Genomic DNA, 20,167 nt, shown 5'->3' with positions numbered 1-20,167 from the left:
TTTGGAAATTAATCCTTTGCTACTTGTTTGCAACTATTCTCACATTCTGAAGGTTCTTTTCATCTTGTTTTTGGTTTCCTTTGCTGAGCAAAAGCTTTTAAGTTTAATTAGGTCTCAACTATTTTTGTTTTTCATTACTTTAGGAGGTGGGTCAAAAAAGATCTTTCTGTGATCAATAAATTTGGTTAAGCTGCAGGATACAAAACTAATGCATAAAAATATCTTGTATTCCTATACACTTAACAATGAAAGAGCAGAAAGAGAAATTAACAATCCCATTTACCACTGCAACAAAAATAATAAAATATCTAGGAATAAATCTACCTAAGGGACAAAAGACCTGTACTCAGAAAACTATAAAGTACTGATGAAGGAAAACAAAGAGGACACAAGCAGATAGAAAACTATACCATGTTCTTAGATGGGAAGAATCAATATAATGAAAATTAATATACTACCCAAAGCAATCTACAGATTCGATGCAACCCTTGTGAAATTACCTTCATAAAACTACAACAAACAATTTTACAATTCATAGGGAAATACAAGACTCTGAATAGCCAAAGTAATCTTGAGAAAGAAAACTGGAGCTGAAGGAATCAGGGCTCCCTAACTTCAGACTATACTACAAAACTAGTCATCAAAACAGTATGGTACTGGCACAAAAACAGAAATATAGATCAACTGAACAGGAGAGAGGGCCCCAAAATAAACTCATGCACCTATGGTCACCTAATCTATGACAAAGGAGGCAACAATATTTATTAAAGACAGCCTCTTCTAGTAAATGGTGCTAGGAAATCTGGCCAGCTACAAGAGTGAAATTAGGACATTCCCTAATACCATGTTGTTTAGTGGTTGTTTAGTCACTAAATCATGTCCAGCTCTTTTGCAACCCCATGGGCTATAGCCAGCCAGGCTCCTCTGTCCATGGGACTTCCCAGGCAAGAATACTAGAGTGAGTTGTTATTTCCTTCTCCAGGGGATCTTCTCAACCCAGGGATTGAACCCATGTCTCCTGCAATCCCTAACACCATACATAAAAATAAAATGGATTTTATAGTTCTAAGAGTTTTACACTATAAAACTCTTGGAGGAAACAGGAAAAACACCCGTATGTTTTGACTGAAGGATATGAAGAAAATTTGGCCTCATGCAGATATGTAGTTGGAAAAGAGGACTTTCTGGACACCCTGACAAGGACTCAGGCCTGAGTGCAGGCTATAGCTGTTCTTACCTGCTCTCCTACCCTGAGTCATCAGAAGGGCATGTGAAGCAGAGCCCTACCAATCCACAGACCAGAAACATGCAGCCAAAACTAGCCCACCCAGATGCAGAGAGAGAGAAATATTTTAAAAAAACCAACACTTGATTTTTGGCTGCACTGGGTTTTTGTTGCTGCTCTGGCTTTTCTCTAGTTGTGGTGAGTGACAGCTGTGTTCAGTTATGGTACACAGGCTTATTTTGGTGGCATCTCTGTTGTAGAGCACAGGGTCTAGGGCATGTGAGCTTCAGTAGTAGTGGCATACAGGCTTAGCTGCCCCCCAGCATGTGGAACTCTCCTAGACTAGGGATCGAACCCATGTCCCCTGTATTAGCAGGCAGATTCTTAACCACAGGACCAGTAGGGAAACAAACACTGTGTGCCACTGACTGACTAACAACAAAAGGGATGGTGCTTAAAAGACAAATCTCATAGCTTATGGAAATTTTAATACAAGCTGAAAAATGTTACTACCATCTTGGTCAAGAATAATTGCCCAGAAGAAAATTTCTCTTTGGATCTTTTAATGAACACATTGGATCCCTGAGCAGTCTCCCAACATAAAACACTTACCTCTGGCCTCCATCTGGTACCATTTACCCTCAGTTCTACTGCATCAGGCCTGTCAACCAATCTTCCTACTGCAATCTCAGTCTTTCTCTCTGCAGAGCGTACTTGACATGATCCCAAAACAAGCAGCTCAAATCCTACCCCATGGCCGACTGGGCCAGAAACACTCCCTCGCCCCTAGGCCTACGGGAGCCACAGTTGCCCAGGTGGATGGCATGGAGGGCAGGAGAGGCTCCTGACCCCAGCCACTCCCCTAAACCTCTCCCGGCTCCTGATGACCACTCCCTCCGTCACCGTAATGAGTTTGGTTCTGTAACCAAAAAAGTCTAATGAGACTGGAATCCACTTTAACTAGTGCTGCATCAAACACTCATCTATATTTTGGTGGTAGTGTATCCACCAGTGCTCGTTTTAACCATATATGAAAGATCAGCTTACAATTTTGTGACAAATGTTTTATTTATAGAGAATCAAAATTTAGGCATAAACATGACACAAACATTATATATAGTACTGTCCATGACAGAAGTGACGACACTGCTCACGGAGAGGACTTGGCTCCAGTCACACACCGCAAATGCTGGCGTGAGCACCTGGGGAGGAGACAGGAGCTGGCAGCCTTTTTGTTTTGGTTTGGTTTAAATAACTTCTGGATGCATTCAAGTAATACTGATCATTTAATGTTCAAAAAACTTTTAATAACAAATTTCAAGGAAAATTAATTGAAATATTTATAATAGGATTTCATTGTTACACAGTATTTCCAATGTACAATCAAGGCAATGCACAACATTTAAAAGGAAGGGGAAAATATCTATTTCACCCACAAGGGAAAAGGCTTTTTACTGATTTTCGGGGACGCTGCAATTCAACATTCATGTTAAAACCTTTACGCACTTTAGTAAACACGAAGTCCTACATGTAATGCAGCATTGTGGGTTAGAAGACCCTTTTAACAAAGTTTCCAAGTGCAAGGCTAACTCTCCAATCGATATCCCACACACTAGGGGACTAACCCATCTCCTGGCACTTATCACGCCCTGAACTCTGAACTGTAGCACTCTGCCGTCTCAGTCAGTCTCGTGGGGTCTTGTGGTGGATGGCATTTATCCAGCTCAGTGTCCTGTTAGATAATCCTGGGTAGAATCTGAGGCAAATGAATCCACATCCTCGTTCTCCGAGTCGTCACTGCTGTCATCTGCAGCCGGCTCCCCTGTGAGGGCTATGCGAGCGTAATCATCTGTGTCTATTGACTTGCAAAAGTGGATGGCATATTTCAGTTTCTCCTCCAGCACCTGCTTACAGGAATACCTGGGCAACTTCAACAAGAAGAAGCATGTGTAGGATTCAGGAAGGAAATGGTCAGGTGGGTTGTATTTATCCAATACCTGTTAATGAAAAATGTTAAATAATCAGAGACCATGTACAGGACAGGTAAAACTGCAATCTGTTTTATTATGTTCATTAGAGTTGACTCTCATTCACATACAGCATGATGTTTTTGACTAAGAATAACAACGTATCAGAAAAAATATCATCTAGTCAATTTCAGAAATAAAAAGGAGCAACTCATTAATTCTTAGGACTTTCAGTAAAAAATAGCAATTGGTTGCTGCGATTTCAACCCCAGGGGCTGGCAGGTAAACAGAGCCTGATTCTGACCAGTCAGAACTCAAGGCAGAACTCTTAGCCTCAATTGAATGGGCACTCTGATTTTTCTCAGTAAGCAGGATTATTTTATTGATTTGCCTAATTCAACCAGATACTCAAATAAATGCTTTTTTCCATGATGTGTGTGCTCAGAATCTAGAATATGCTGACTTAATAGCAGCATATTCTGGGGGTGGATACATTTTTTAGAAGTAGGTAGTGGTACCTAACACCTGTAGTCATAAAATTCTGAGCTCTCATATCAGAGAAGTTAAGTGTTTTTCATTTTGTTTCCAGAGGGTAGGAAAACCATGTAACAGGAAAGAACTGTTTGTTTTCTCATCTGCGGCAGAGCTGTGTGAGGGGCATAACTCTCAGTTGATCCCCAAGGACATGCAGGAGCCACACCTGGATGACGAAGTCTCTGCCCCGAAAGTCAGCAATGGTCCTGGGCAGCCTCGTGCGGCCCCACACGAAGCGAAGGAAGAGGGAGCGCTCAGTGTTGGAGAAGGACTCCATCACCTCCCAGAACCACTGGATCAGGGGTGCAGAGGGCTCCACCCCCTTGTACGTTGCCACAGACTTTAAAAGATGCAGAGGGATGTCTGGGCTGCCACACACCTGTGGAGGGACACACTTCACATAAGCATACTACAGCTTTCTACCAGGGCTGGGGTGGGGAGGGTCAGGTGAGAGCGGCTGGAGGGGAGGAATGGGAGGCAGCGAATACTCGCTTCCTGAGCGTGTCTTACTTCACTCAAAAGGCATGAGCAGATCTCAGACCTCCAAGAGTGAGATTTAACTGAGAGGTTAACTGGTGGTGCTGATTCAGTGGATTACCACGAGAAGGGCGCTGCAGGGAAGCACAGAGAAAGGGTGGGCATACCATCGTCTCCAACTCATATCCGGTGAAGAGAGAGAGAAGAGGGACAGGCACGACTCGGGCCATTCCCTCACGAACGGCAGCTACCTGCTCATCAAATTCGTGGAGTCTGAAAGAAAACATCCGCTTCGCATTTCATGCAGATCATGCCAAGTCTCATTATGTGGACGAGCAAGGTGTGTGCTTTGCAGACACAGTCTCAAAGCTTCTCGTGGACTGAGAAGCGAGACTGGCCCACAGAATTCTACCTCAAAAATGAGCCACAGCTATACCCATTACAAGACACAGTTCTCCATCTCTCCCTCCTTCTCAGAAGGAGCCATAATCAGACATGCAGAGTCAGAGTCAGGTCCCACAACAGACAAGCTAAGAACTTTCTGAAAGTCAATGCTGTATCCAAGGTCCTCGTGACTGGCGAGTTAGGGCATGAGACAGAATAGAACACAGGTGGATGACACAGGGTGCCTGCAAGGACTGCGCTCAGGAAGAGTCCAGCAAGCAAAGCCCACCTGATACATTGGGCCTCATCCCAACACCCAGTCGGGTGATGCTGGAGGACAAGGCTCCCAAAGAGCACACTAAGGGGACAGTGGGCAGAGGTCACGGATGGTGCTGCCGGTCCGCAATGCAGCAGACACAGCTGAGTGGCAGTGCAAGGGCGCCGTGAGGGGTGGAGACCATCCAAACACAGCCCTGCCCCGGGGAGGGTGGCACACAGAGGCCCTGTGACCTCTGCCGGCAGAGTCCAACAGGGGACTCTGCACCTCGGTGTTCTGGCCAGAGCCAGGAACCTCAGGTGAAAATAGTAAGTACTCTGACTCTAACCACAAAGGAAGCTTTGATGACTGTAGGCAGCAATCGCTGGAGCCAAGCCCATTAAATTTTACTTATGGAGAAAAAGCTGCCACCCAAGCAAACCATTTTCTGCTATTTTTGCTATTTCTTGAGTTGAAACTCTGGAAGGCAGACAGTCACACACCTGTAGTTTATTGCGAGCCGGACATACTCTGCACGGTTGTCCAGAGTGATGTGTGTGTACTTGGAGCTCAGCTGGATGTCCTGGCCGCTGGCACTAGGCACTGTGAAGGGCAGGCTCATGGCCTCAAACTCCTCTGAGGTGGCTTCGTTATCACGGATGTACATGAGTCCAGGGATAAAATCTTTGTCAACCTTTCAAGGGAAGAAGGGAGTTCACCTACTGAGCAGGGTTGCTCCTCTGCCCCAGGCCCTGTTCACATCCCATACGTGGTCACGCCAGGTCTCCATCTGCCTGGAGCCTGTGGCAAGGCTCCAAGTGCACTGCATGTGCCATGAAATAAAGGAGGAACAGCAGGGAAATGCTTTCACCCATGGAGCTGAAGAAAGAGTGTGCAACAAGGGAAGTCCTTAAAATCACTTGCTGACAGTGACTGTGTTGGTCAGAGGTGAGTCCCACCTGCACTGAGGGAACCACACCCTGGAGAGGCCCCAGGAGTCTAAACTGCCCCCAGCTGCCTGCCCACATGCTCAGCTGTGCCACAGGAAAGACAGTAAGCTTTCTCATCTGACAAGACTGTACAAGTGGCAAAGCCCACAAAGCAGGTATCAAGTTCTGGAAACAGGTTGGCCTGTGTCCACACTGCCACTCTGGTACCAGACGGCCAGCAGACTGATCATCGTGAGTATGTTGGGACCTCAGGGCAGGCTGCACCTCTTCACCAGACCACAGGTGACCCCCACCATGCTTTGCACTGGACACACAGGGAGTCCCATTCTCTGTCCTCTCCCTCCTGGAGGTTACCTCGCTCAGGTCTGCAATGGTGAGGTTCATCCCAGCCAGCTGCTTCCAGACAGGCTCAGCAAGGTTCAGACTCAGGGGACTTCCAGTCCGAATGGCAATACCCAGTAACACACCTGCTCATTCAAAGCACAGAAGACAGGATATACTTGGTGCTGATGACAAAGTTCCCAGTCCACTCAAGCACACAGTGGAGATGAGCTCGGCACTGGGGCCTCAGTGCATTCGAAACCAACGCTGCCCCGATTCACAGAGACTTAGGTCTGTCCTTGCAGCCTTATACCGTACACTACAATTCATTACTTGCTTCTGTTCCTATGGACTAAGTCTGTAACTCTTCTGCTCTTTCCACCAACAGTGGTAGCCACAGTGGCTAATCCTTGCTCCTTATATGGCAAAGCAGACAGCTGGAGCTTCTCAAGGAAGTTGGAGGCAGTGCCATGAGTGATGGATGCAAACCCTCACCAGGAGGGAGGGCCTGGCCAAATGTAGACTCTCTAAGATGTGATCCCAAGTTTCGGATATGTTTAAGATGCAGAAACACCGTATCTCAGATCCTCTGAGCAACAAAGGCACCATCTGGTCCTTAGCACACAGCTGCTAATGGTCCAGCTCTGCATGTCCCTGCAGCTACACAGTGAGGAAGCTAAAGCAGGTATTTAAACAGCCACCACCAGTCTCAAGACAGAGCAGCCGTTACACTAGGCAGAGCACACGGAGCTGCAGGTCTGCAGCACTGCACCCACACGAGAGGCCTACCCAAGAACCGGAACATGCTGGTGTGCACAGGCGCCCTGGCAGCTGGGCTGAGCAGGTAGCAGTCCCGGTTGGCCCCCGACTCATCCCTCCCATTGGGTGTGACGATCAGAAGTGGGGTGAGTCCATTCTGCAGCTCCTCACAGATCTCAGCTATGGACTCACTGTAGCCACCACCACAGTCATCCACAGATTCACCTAGGGAAAAGGAGGGTCAGTAGCTCACAGTCACTGACTGCATCAGAGGCCCCTGGGGAGCAGCTGGGGGGTCTCCCAGTTCTCCTCTCACACCAACACCCCTCCACATATGCAAGCTCTCACCCACAAACTTGACCTTCCAGACGCGGTGTGGGAGGAGGAGGCTGTCAGGACTGAAAGAGCTCATCTTAGCGCACATCTGCCCAAAGACAGACTTGGTCCCATCAGGGCCTGCGAGGCCCCCTTTACTTCTTGAACGCTTGACCTAGAGACAGAAAGAAGGAAAATACATAACAAAGTCCACAGCAGAAAGCACATGGGTGCCCTCTTCACAAGCTGACCAGCCCTAGAACCCCTGCATCCAAAGCAGTGCTCGGCAGCTGATCATCCCTCCTGCTACCCTCGCCTGCCCTGTCCAGGTCCCAGTGGGGGTGAGGGTGGGGTCCCTCTACAGAAAACAAACAGCACTCAGACGCCTGGTGTCACCCCTACAACCTCGGGCCACTGTGAGCACAGAGCGAGCTCAAGCACAACCACCTGAGCATGCCTGCGCAAGCATGAAGGGCAGCTGACCTCCCGAGACTAGCTCCTGTGCTCGCCTCCTCACCCACACCTGCTGAGGGCCCCAAAGACCAGCTCGGAGCTCCCCTCTCCTGCCCTTGACACAGGCTGCCGACTAGACAGCTGTGTCAGCCAGGCCAGGGCCCGCTCAACAGCACACACAGCACATCAGGATGGGTGGCAACTATTGAGAGAGCACAGACCACAGGGAAAGCTGCAAGCAGCTCAAGTAGGCAGTAACTGCAACCTGGTTTATCCTCACACTGTATTTAACCTTACCCAGCGTCTCTATGAAGAGGCAGGATGCCTGAAAGTGGCCTCTAAGCAGACCATCAGCCCTGGGAGGGGCACATCAAGTGGCTCTGAGACCAAACCTGGGTGCACCAGTGTGGCCAGAACAGAACCTTTCTTCCCTCCTTTCCTCACCTGCACAGATTCTACTCAACCCTTGGGGTCACTGTGTCTCCATGTATGATCACTTATCCCACCTGTGTTTCTCATCATAAGCTATCCAGATTGATGTAAAAGTAGCTGTGGTTTTGCACTGTGGAAATTTGCCATTTGACACTGGAATACATTCTTAAATAAATGCAGTTATGTTCTACATCATTTTAATGTGCATTTCTTGCTTTATATTTTTTGCTAATGACTTATTACCTGCTGCTTATTTTATATTTATTTTAAACTAGAGTACATCATGAGAAATGCTGGGCTGGAGGAAGTAGAAGCTGGAATCAAGATTGCTGGGAGAAATATCAATAACCTCAGATATGCAGATGACACCACCTTTATGGCAGAAAGTGAAGAAGAACTAAAGAGCCTCTTGATGAAAGTGAAAGAGAGTGAAAAAGTTGGCTTATAGCTCAACATTCAGAAAACGAAGATCATGGCATCTGGTCCCATCATTTCATGGCAGACAGATGGGGAAACAGTGAAAACAGTGGCTGACTTTATTTTTGGGGGCTCCAAAATCACTGCAGATGGTGATTGCAGCCATGAAATTAAAAGACGCTTACTTCTTGAAAGGAAAGTTATGACCAATCTAGACAGCATATTAAAAAGCAGAGACATTACTTTGCTAACAAAGGTCCGTCTAGTCAAGGCTATGGTTTTTCCAGTGGTCATGTATGGATGGATATGAGAGTTGGACTCTAAAGAAAGCTGAGAGCCAAAGAATTGATGCTTTTGAACTGTAGTGTTGGAGAAGACTCTTGAGAGTCTCTTGGACTGTAAGGAGATCCAACCAGTCCATCCTAAAGGAGATCAGTCCTGGGTGTTCACTGGAAGGACTGATGTGGAAGCTGAAACTCCAATACTTCGGCCACCTGATGCGAAGAGCTGACTCACTGGAAAAGCCCCTGATGCTGGGAGGAATTGAGGGCAGGAGGAGAAGGGGACGACAGAGGATGAGATGGTTGGATGGCATCATCAACTCAATGGACACGGTTTGGGTGGACTCCAGGAGTTGGTGATGGACAGGGAGGCCTGGTGTGCCACGTGCGGTTCATAGGGTCGCAAAGAGCTGGATACAACTGAGCGACTGAACTGAACTGAACTGAACTGATGGAAATGATGTTAGACCAAAAGCAAACTCAAGTGATTTTCTTATTCCAAGTTCAAAATGGGTTGTAAAGCAGCAGAAACAACGCACAACATTAACAATGCATTTGGGCCAGGAACTGCTAACGAATATACATTGCAGTGGTTGTTCAAAAAGTTCCGCAAAGGAGACAAACCTTGAAGATGAGGAGCATAGGGGCTGACCATCAGAAGTTGACAACAACCGAGAGCAATCATCAAAGCTGATCCTCTCGTAACTACACAAAAAGTTGCCCAAGAACTCAACATCAACCATTCTACTGTCATTTGGCATTTGAAGCAAATTGGAAAGGTGAAAATACTCAGTGGGGTGGGTGCCTCATGAGCTGACTGAAAATCAAAAAAAACGTCACTTTGAAGTGTCATCTTCTCTTACTCTATGCAACAACAAACTATTTCTTGATTGGATTGTGATGTGAGATGAAAAGTGGATTATATAACAACCGGTGATGACCAGTTCAGCAGTTGGACCAAGAAGCAGCTCCAAAGCACTTCCCAAAGCCAAACTTGCACCAAAAAACAGGGTCATGGCCACTGTTTGGCGGTCTGCTGTTGGTCTGATCCACTACCACTTTCTGATTCCTGGAGAAACCATTACATCTGAGAACTATGCTCAGCAAATCGATGAGATGCCCTGAAAACTGCAACGTCTACAGCCAGCGTTGTTCAACTGAATGGGCCCAATTCTCCATGACAACGCACAACCGTATGTTGCGCAACCAATGCTTCAAAAGTTGAACAAATTGGGCTATGAAGTTCTGCCTCATCTGCCATATTCACCTGACCTCTCGCCAACTGATGCCACTTCTTCAAGCATCTCAACAACTTTGAGGGAAGGGAAAACACTTCCACAACCAGCAGAAGGCAGAAAATGCTTTCCAAGAGTTTGTAAAATCCTGAGGCTTGGATTTTTATGCTACAGGAATAAACAAACTTATTTCTCATTGGCAAAAATGTGTTGATAGTAATGGTTCCTATTCTGATTAATAAAGATGTGTTTGAGTCTAGTTATAATGATTTAAAATTCAGGGTCTGAAACTGCAATTATTTTTGCACCAACCTAATAAGATGCCTCAACAGATCAGAACAGTGGCCTCAAGCCCTTACTCAGCTACTCAGGCTGTGCTTCAGAATCACCCAGGAAGCTCAGTCTGAAGTGATGGCAAAATGAGAAGTTAAGGAAAAGTGATTCTGAAAATGTACTTTTACACTGACTCCTCTGGCTAAACTCTCATCATCCTTAACTTCTTTGTGAGTTCTCAGCTAAGTTTAACAGCTAATTTTCCTTACTGCAGAAATTATCAATCTTAAGACTAAAAGAACAATGACAATAATAATAACAACAGTTTCCTGTGGAGAGAGTTTTCCTACACGCCACGCGTTCAGCTGCATGTTCTCATACATCATTTCATTTAGCCTCAGTAGCTCTCTAAGGCACACAATACCTGGGGGAAAAGTGAGTTACAGAGAGGAAGAAGATGTGTTCCTCTGCGAGGGTAAGTAAGACACAGACTTGCTTCCCACTTGAAAGATCACATCACCTCCATTTACAGTACCAGTTAACACAGCCTGATGCTCTCAGCCGCTATGAAGGAGCATGGCTCTATGAATATAGCCAGGACACTGCAAGGACAGGGTTGTGTTACCTGGCATCTCTGAACAGCAGGAATATAGGTAGTTGTAATTGTCTTTAAATTTTCTAAATTTTTGGAAATGTGCTCATTTCCGTAATTGCATTACCTATAATAGAAAATTTTTAATATACACTGATTTTTAGACCCTGTTACAAAACTAAATCAAATTCAAACAGAAATACCCTCCAAGAACACAGCCTACTTTTAGTGCCTCTAGGGCACTTTCAACATAAAGTAAGAAAATCTCTCCAGAGGCATCCCCACAAAAGTTGCAGCCCTGCGAGAGTACAGGGAAGAGGCCACTTACACCACCTTTCTGGGTGACTACTGGTGTCTGCGTTCAACTTGGACTCACAGACTGTTCCCTCCACCACTCTGCTCTATTTTATCTCCACCTTTGTGGAAGTTCTTTCTAATTTTAAGAGTGGGTATGAAGCCCTGAATTGAAGAGAATCTGGCTCTGGCGCCTGAGGGTCTCTGGGTAGCTGGAGTGGCTGCTCCAACATTAACGAGCACTGTACACTGCACTGAAGGTTACTTACACGTCTTTCAAAAAATGTGTAATATAAATCTGTTTGCCCTCTTATCTATCCTTTTCTAGTCACATCTGTTCAGACATGCACCCAACAGACTCATAACTCAAGGTACTAGGGATATAAAGACGAGAAAGAAAGAGGCATCAAGCACACAATGACTGAAAAACGTGCCTAGTGCCGATTCCAGGTTATCCAGGTTTCCAGATGACCAGGGTCCCTGGGCCTGGACACCCACATTGGGCCACTGGCCCCAACATGGTGCCCGCTCACGGCCGAGGCAAGCCTGAGACCCAAGAACACCCAACTGTCTGAATTAGACAATCTGCAGCCATCAGCCTTCTGCACTTATGAACTTAAGTATTTAAAACCTAATAATGTAGAGAAAACCAAAATGATTCTCCAAGGGGGGAAATAAAAGCTTTCTCATTAATCTAATTAACCAGTCCATTTGTTTGTGGAATGGGCTGACTGACCTCCAGCTTCACATTAAACATTATGACGTCAGTGAATTAATCACTTCCATCAGCACGGTCACATGTGTTCTCCAACAAAGGACAAGAGTTGTTGTCTTAATTAAAAATGCCCCCAAGAACAACTCTGGAAGAATTTCTAGTCATATAACTGACATCAGGGTAAAAATCATGTGCTAACAAGAAGGTTCAGGAACAAAGCCCTTGTTCTTCATGGCTCGCTTTTGCTCCAGAGGTGGGACCAATTTCATTTGCATGGTAAATGTCAAGCACACACAATGTCATCATTAGTGCCTTTTGCTTTAATTCTTTTAACGTGAAGCTTATATACATTCAGCAGCAGCAGAAATCCAGAGACAGTCTCCTTTTCATTTCTTTGATCACTACTGCGATGCAAAGTCTTAGTCTTAGTCATTCTGGCCTATTAAACTGGCAAAGTAAGCCATCAGAACTGGGGAGGGTGTGAGGCTGGTGTGAACAGGAAACCTGCTCTGCATATCAGAACCTAAACCAAGTGGGTGACTGAAGACACACACATAGCTAGAGCCACACCAGCTGGCCCTGCTGTATCCCAGAAAGGCAGGCCCAACTTTCCAGGCCACAGCAGAAAAATCAGCATGTGCCGCTGGTTAGCAAAAATAATCGCATGGCCCCACGGCACGGGACAGAGATCTGGGTGCTTACAATGCATTAAGGGGAACAGAGAACAAGTTACCAAAGTCTAGTTCAGGTTATAACATACTCCCCAAACATTAGCAGCAGTTGTCAACATGTGGTGGAAATAAGGGTCATTTTTACTTTTCCCTTTTTGCTTATCTGGATTTGTGCTCCCAGGTTATCTGAAATAAGCTTTTCTTCTTCGTGTTATAAAGAAAACCATTTACATGGCCACCTGGCAGTCTCAGCACCACAGGGCATCCCACACACATGGCACCTTGCTCTCTAACCAAGGGCACATGAGTCTTGCTGTAAGCACTTGTCCCAGGCTGCAGCGATGCAACTCACAACCACGAAACCATCACATCTGTGAACAGAGAACATGACCATTTTGTTACCTGGATGCGGTTCAACTCCACCACAGGGCCGTGCTGGCGATCTCGCACCATAGTGGCTTGTACCACTTTTCGGAAGGCCGCTTCCTAAAACACACCGAAACAAAATTTAGAATGCCATACAGAAAGTATTACCCATAGATATTTCACATCATGAAACTCCCTTTTTCAGGTCTGAGGTGGCCCAGGGGATTAGCCTGGCATCAGTACACAAGTCCCTGCAGAGGCTCAGGCAGCCAGCAGGGCCAGTGCTTGGCACTGCTCCCTGCCTGCCATCTGGGGGCAGGAGGCACCCAAAATGCCCTGGACACAGAGGGGAGAGGGCCAGAGCCTGAGGAACAGCTGCTCTAACTCAGGTCTCAGGCCAGGCTCAGGGCTAACGAGAAACCTGAGGTTTCCCAGCCAAACTGTAAGTCCAGCACTGCAGTTGGTGACTGAGGCACCAAATACACCTCAGCATTGCTGTTCTGAAAGAGACACCCAACATAAAGCAGCAGCAGTCAGGGAGCCTAGGGGAGCGGGCCAGGGCCGGGGTGGGGCTGGGGAGACACTGGCACCCTGCACTGAAAGAAACCTGGAAGAAACCCAGGGTGACGACAAGGAAAGGGAACAGGTCCCAGCTTCACCCAGGGGAAGCATGCCTGCGTGGGCCCCAGCACACGGGGAGGCCCTGAGATGGTATGCACATGCCTGAGGACGGGACCAGACCCCAGAGACCCTCAAAGGAGACAGGGCCACTGGCAAACATGGGCCCCACAAGTGGACCCCTGCATCCTTTTCTGGATAAAGGGTGGCTAAGAGAGTAGAGGGCAGGGCACACTGCTCTTAAGTCAGAGCCCCAGGAACTCCCACCTGTGGAAGAGGCGAGGGCAGAGATGCTCCCATTTGCACAGAGGGGGCCTCAGACACACACCCTACACCACACAGGAGACTGCAGAGTAAGCCCCTCCCCACACAATCCTGCACACCGACCAGCTACTTTTGCCCTCACCCTTCCTGACCTCTGCTCTCCCCGAGCTCCGGGCAAGCGTTCCCTTCCCCACAGAGCAGCGGCCCTCTAGTCCCATCCTCCTGAGATGCACTCTCTTCTGGGCTCTGCTGACTCCACAGTCACCAACAAAACCTACTCTCCAAAAATCCCAGCAGAAGCAGTCCTTTCTAACTAGGACCAAAACAGGCTGATCCTCTGTTGCTAAGGGACCCTTTCAGCCTCCCTGAGGCCCCCACCCCCGACTCAGTTGCAGCAGACTTGCACACTGTGTGAGATGCTGCCTCTCTGCTCTCCCCACAAGGAGAGGCTTTCTCCCTTTTATTGGGCATTATCACCTCCACTCTGAGGGATTAAAGTAATGATGAAAGGAATCAATTTGCCATTTTTATTACTGAAAAAGGGTTGAAGTAAAGATTCAAATTTGATTTTACCCGTCCACAATTTTTTCCTGCTCCCCATTATCAGAGAAATTTTTCCATTACCACAATCCCCATCATTGCCTACACGTCTCTGCTGCTGCTGCTAAGTCACTTCAGTTGTGTCCGACTCTGTGAGACCCCATAGATGGCAACCCACCAGACTCCCCCGCCCCTGGGATTCTCCAGGCAAGAACACTGGAGTGGGTTGCCATTTCCTTCTCCAATGCATAAAAGTGAAAAGTGAAAGTGAAGTCGCTCAGTCGTGTCTGACTCTTTGTGACCCCATGGACTGCAGCCTACCAGGCTCCTCCGTCCATGGGATTTTCCAGGCAAGAATACTGGAGTGGGGTGCCATCACCTTCTCCGACATGTCTCTAAGCCACACATAAAAATAAAATGTGTGCACTAGTCTTTTTTGGCTAGGAATTTTAGGAAATAAAGCTAATCCTGAAAAATAATCTGTTTGGACAGTACTCCAAAACATCTAAATTTTATTATCATTAAAAACAGGGCATGACCTTGGATTAAAAACCCTATACATAAAAAACAAACAAAAAAAACCCTATACGTCACAGAATCAGAACCCTCAGGGCAAGGACCCCTTAACCTAACCTCTATGCTTTTTTCCCTGTATAAACACCCCCCAGCATACAGTAACTGAGCCTCTTCTAGGCTGTCCTGCCAAGATGCTTGCCAGAAACTTGATGACTTCAGATATCTCAATTCTAGACAGCTGAAATTATTACAAATGTCAGTGGGTCAAAATCTGTCTGACACCTTTCAGAAGCCCTCATTCCTGATTCTTTCCAGAGTCTCATAAATTACCTTCAACCAGGAATTTCTACATATCCTAGTATAATACTTTCATCTAAGCAATCTATAACTTCTGGGTCCTCTGCTAGACATACCTGGAGAAGAAATTATCTCATTTTTTTTTTTCCTTCCTGCTGCCAGTAGGAATTTGCCATAAAGCCTCAAGTCCAGGATAGCAGAGAGCACTGTAAGAATGGAAGCTTAGTTTTGCCAACCCCCTCCTGAGAGGTGGGGTAGTGGGAAAGAGATTACAAGGGGAAATCATAGCACCTAACCATTTTTAATATAAGCTCCAAAAAAGAAGGGATTTGTGTCTGTCTGTCACCAATGCACTCTAAGAACCCAGGACAGAGCCTGGTACATAGTAGGTGCTCTGTGAACATTTGCTAAATGAGCCGTTTTCAGTGTATTTCTGGTTTAGAAATTTTTGTTGGATTAAAACTTACTGAGGATAACAACATCACCTACAGTAAAAATTGTTACCAGAGCAGTACCTTTCCCTGGGATATCAGAATTCCTCGAAGAGTGTCAAACCCCACAGATGGCCCAAGTCCAGTTTCATCGAGAGAGCCCTCAAGGTCAAACATGGGGATGCAGGGGCAAAAGAGCTCTGAGATGTGGTGCAGCAGCAGCAGCCGGTTCCTCAGTGCTATGATAGGGATTTCCTGTAAATGATTGTACTCCATGGGAACCTGAAACATGGAAACTTGTTATGTCAATTTAGGTGTCAAGTGCACAGTTAAGCCACAGTATAGCAGATGGGTTGAAAATACTGTTCTTGAAAACAAAGAAGTACTATGACTTTTGAGTTTGGTTTGAAAAATCTTGCCATTTTAAAGATAATATTCTGGCCATTTTGCCTGAGCCAAGAAATGTAAACCAAGGAGAATGCTAAAAAGAAAATTAGCTTATAGAATTATATTTACTACAGAAAACATACAATCTGTATTACCAGAATAGTTTATAAAATTTTTAATAAAGGTGACACACTGATATACACAGAATGTTGACAAGTGTGCATAATTAAGGTTCTTATATGTGAGTGCTCAGTTATGTACGACTGTTTGCGACTGCAGGGACTGTGCCTGCCAAGCGCCTCTGTTCATGGAGTGTTCCAGGCAAGAATACTGGGGATTTTCCTGACCCAGGGATTGAACCTGGTAATTAAGGTTCTTAAAATACTGTTTTTATCATTATGAATCAGGGGAAAGGAAGTGTGTGCATGCTGTACACCCATAACTTAGTACATAGATAACTCTGTCACGACTTGCATGCCTGCTAGCCCACTTGGCTCAACCAACTGACCTGTACAGGGAGCTTCCCAGCGCTGGCAGGCTTGCTGGTTGACCAGGCGAGAGTGTGTGCTGAGCCACAGGCCACACGGTTGACCTTCTTACCCTGAAGAGCAGCTACCAGCCGAGGCCTCTGGATGGCATTTGTTGTTCCGTCTCCCAACTGTCCCTCATCATTGTCACCCCACGTATAAACTTCACCTAAAGCAGCAGATTGAGAACAGGACTTGCAGACAAGAACCAGTAAACGCACAACCACTACATCTTCCCACATATACAGCCCTTACTACCCTCCAACTGACTGTTGGCAGTCATCTGTGCCAATGTTACATTTATGGTGACCTAGATGTCTTGAATCACAATAGTTAAAAGGCAGCAGGATTCCCAGGACTCTTGACAGCCTCTGCTGGCTAAAACTCCTTTTCCAACCATGTCTGTTCACCAGACTAAGCATGTACCTGGAAGCAGCTCTTAATCTGAACAAGTAACATCAAAACAGATGGTAAAAACAATCCAAATTGATTTTGTCTGTTAAAGGAACAGAAAGTCAGTTTTTAACTAAACAAAATCCTTGTCTTAACGGAACACGTGCTCTTCTAATGGTTATTCCTATCCTAAACACAAGATTCAAACACTGATGAGAATCACGCTTTTCAGCATACCATGCTAGACTCCAATCATGTATGGTTACAATGGTGATTAGAACAGAAGTGAATTTAGTTCTGTAGAGATGTCACAGAACTAAAGCCTTGCCAGATTCACAAAGACTCCTCAAGATGCCATGCAGCCATAAGCACCACTCTACAAACTACAAGGCTTACACAATGAAGGGTGGGGTACTTGTGTCCTTCCCCTTCCTGTTCTGGATAGCTCAGTCCAAAAGCCACTGGGCAGGTGTCAGAGTGCAGGCAAGAGGAAGAGAGCCTCTCTGCAGAGGCACAGCTGGGTGCACAGACTCAGAATGCACAGGGACAGGGGCTTCCACAAAGAGGGTAAGCCCAGTAGGAGAGGCAGGCCAAAGCAGGGAGCTGTATACCCATGAGAGGGCACAATCCTGAGTGGGCGGGGCAGTCACAACCCGAATGAGGTAAGGATCCACACGGGGGAGAAGTCAAAGGCAATGATGGGCCAGTAGCCACTACAGTAAGAGTAAGTTGCTACATTAGAGGACCAGGTTTCTTACAAAAGAGAAAGGAGTTACAAGGATGGGCAGAGAGAAAACTAGAATGAATCGGTGGTTTCAAACTAGAGCTTGGGGTACTGGTGTGAACAAGCTGTGTTCACTGTACATACATACATACAGAAACAAACACAAATGTAATTCTGTATATTATTTACACATATATTCCCTAGCTCTGTCCTCTAAGAAGGTCTGACAGCAGTGATAGCACTTTAGCAATGAGCACCTATAGACCAGATCTTGTCTTTTAAATGCCATTTTCCTCCAAAGGCACCAGGACTCCTTGGAGAAACATCAAATTCTAGGTTTGGGACACAAAGACTGAGGATAAGGATAGAATGTCTTATTGTGCCAGAAAGCACAGAAGTACTCGAGGAATAATGTGGGGATATTCCAGGAGATGAAATAGGGCATGATTTGAGCATCAAAGTAAGTAATAGCAACAGCTTACATTTTTTTTCTTGTTCAGTGACTAAGTTGTGTCCGACTGTCTGCATCCCCATCGAGTGCAGCATGCCAGGCTCCTCTGTCCTCCACTATCTCCTGGAGTTGCTCAAACTCATATGTCCATTGAGTCGGTGACATTATCTAACCCTCTCATCCTCTGCCACACCCTTCTCCTTTTGCAGCATCAGTCTTTTTCAATGAGTCAGCTCTTCACATCAGGTGACCAAAGTATTGGAGCTTCAACTTTATCATCAGTACTTCAAATGAATATTCATAAGGTTGATTTCCTTTAGCATTGACTGGTGTGATCTCCTTGAAGTCCAAAGGTCTCTCAAGAGTATTCTCCAGCACCACAGTCTGAAAGGATCAATTCTTCGGTGCTCAGCTTTCTTTATGGTTCAACTCTCACATTCATACATGACTGCTGGAAACCATAGCTTTGACTGTATAGACCTTTGTTGGTAAAGTGATGGCTCTGCTTTTTATATACACTGTCTAGGTTTATCATAGCTTCCTTCCAAGGAGCAAGCGTCTTTTAATTTCATGGCTGTAGCCACCATCTGTAGTGATTTTGCAACACAAGAAAATAAAGTCTCTCTCTGTTTCCACTGTTTCCCCATCTATTTGCCATGAAGTGATGGGACCAGATGCCATGATCTTCTTTTTTTGAATGTTGAGTTTTAAGCCAGCTTTTTCACTCTCCTCTTTCACTTTCATTAAGAGGCTCTTTAGTTCCTCTTCACTTTCTGCCATTGAAGTGGTATTATACGCAAATCTGAGGTTGTTGATATTTCTCCCAGTAATCTTGACTCCAGTCTGTGATTTATCCAGGCTGGTATTTTGCATAATATACTCTGCATAGAAGTTAAATAGCAATGTGACAATATACAGTCTTGTTGTACTCCTTTCCCAATTTGGAACCAGCCAGTTGTTCCATGTCTGGTCCTAACTGCTGCTTCTTGACCCACATACAGGTTACTTAGGAGGCAGATAAGGTGTGGTACTCCCATCTCTTTAAGAATTTTCCACAATTTGTCAAAGGCTTTAGCATAGTCAATGAAGCAGAAGTAGATATTTTTCTGGAATTCCCTTGCTTTCTCTATGAACCAACAGATATTGGCAGTTTGATATCTGATTCCCCTGCCTTTTCTAAACCCAGCTTGTGTATTTGGAAGTTCTTAGTTCATGTACTGCTAAAGCCTAGCTTGAAGGAATCTGAGCATAACTCTGCTAGCATGTGAAATGAGCACCACTGTATGGTAGTCTGAACAATTTTTGGCATTGCCTTTCTTTGGAACTGGAATGAAAACTGACCTTTTCCAGCCCTGTGGTCACTGCTGAGCTTTCCAGATGTGCTAACATATTGAGTGCAACACTTTAACAGCATCATCCTTTGGATCTGAAATAGCTCAGCTGGAATTCCACCGCCTCCACTAGCTTTGTTTGTAGTAATGCTTCCTACGGCCCACTTGACGTCACACGCCAGGATGTCTGGCTCTAGGTGAGTGGCCACAAACAATCGTGGTTATCTGGGTCATTTAAGACCTTTCTTGTATAGTTCTTCTGTGTGTTCTTGCCACCTCTTCTTAGTCTCTTCTGCTTCTGTTAAGTCCTTACCCTATCTGTCCTTTATTGTGCCCATCCCCTTGCATGAAACAAGCTTACATATATATATAACTCGTTAAATAAATTAGGAAACCATGAGTCCAACAACATGAAAACAAAAAAATTTTAAGTATCTGATGAGAACAAGTAAATAAAATGGTCAAGAACTCAGCACATCATACACAGAGCCACAGTTCATTACAGCGACACAAAGCAAAATCAGCAAACAGCACATGGATGAAGTGCAGAGAAAACCAGGAGCGAGCTCCCAACAGTTCCCCTGCAGGGGCTGTCACACGGACATATTTAGATCCCTGAGTAACAAGCTGTGGCCATGTGTGATGTGCTGTCCACCAGGGAAGCTCATTAGAAACTCAGTGCCCAGGACTTTGACTGGGGGAGATCATGCAGGCACCTCTGTTCAGCACGTACCCAAGTTCCAGATTCCGCCCCCAGAAGGAAGCAGGTTT

The 20,167-nt window shown here is 45.8% G+C and overlaps 1 protein-coding gene across 3 annotated transcripts in view; it reads right to left on the bottom strand.

Annotated features, from left to right (window-relative positions):
• LOC102186637 (E3 ubiquitin-protein ligase HERC2) overlaps positions 2,499-20,167 on the bottom strand; it is a 240,331-nt gene continuing 222,662 nt past the window's right edge. For all 3 annotated transcript variants that reach the window (XM_005675805.3, XM_018066077.1, XM_018066078.1), the window contains exons 84-93: positions 16,479-16,666; positions 15,668-15,865; positions 12,954-13,037; positions 7,222-7,363; positions 6,904-7,098; positions 6,148-6,260; positions 5,347-5,537; positions 4,371-4,476; positions 3,893-4,105; positions 2,499-3,222 (exon numbers count right to left, since the gene is read on the bottom strand). In XM_005675805.3, the coding sequence (XP_005675862.2) occupies positions 2,950-3,222; positions 3,893-4,105; positions 4,371-4,476; positions 5,347-5,537; positions 6,148-6,260; positions 6,904-7,098; positions 7,222-7,363; positions 12,954-13,037; positions 15,668-15,865; positions 16,479-16,666 (1,703 nt within the window). In that variant the 3' untranslated portion in view covers positions 2,499-2,949. The remainder of the gene's footprint in view (positions 3,223-3,892; positions 4,106-4,370; positions 4,477-5,346; positions 5,538-6,147; positions 6,261-6,903; positions 7,099-7,221; positions 7,364-12,953; positions 13,038-15,667; positions 15,866-16,478; positions 16,667-20,167) is intronic.

This window comes from Capra hircus, chromosome 2 (assembly GCF_001704415.2).
Source record: "Capra hircus breed San Clemente chromosome 2, ASM170441v1, whole genome shotgun sequence".
Lineage (NCBI taxonomy): Eukaryota > Metazoa > Chordata > Mammalia > Artiodactyla > Bovidae > Capra > Capra hircus.
Note: the sequence above shows the minus strand (reverse complement) of the source record. Positions and strands in the feature narration are given on the sequence as shown.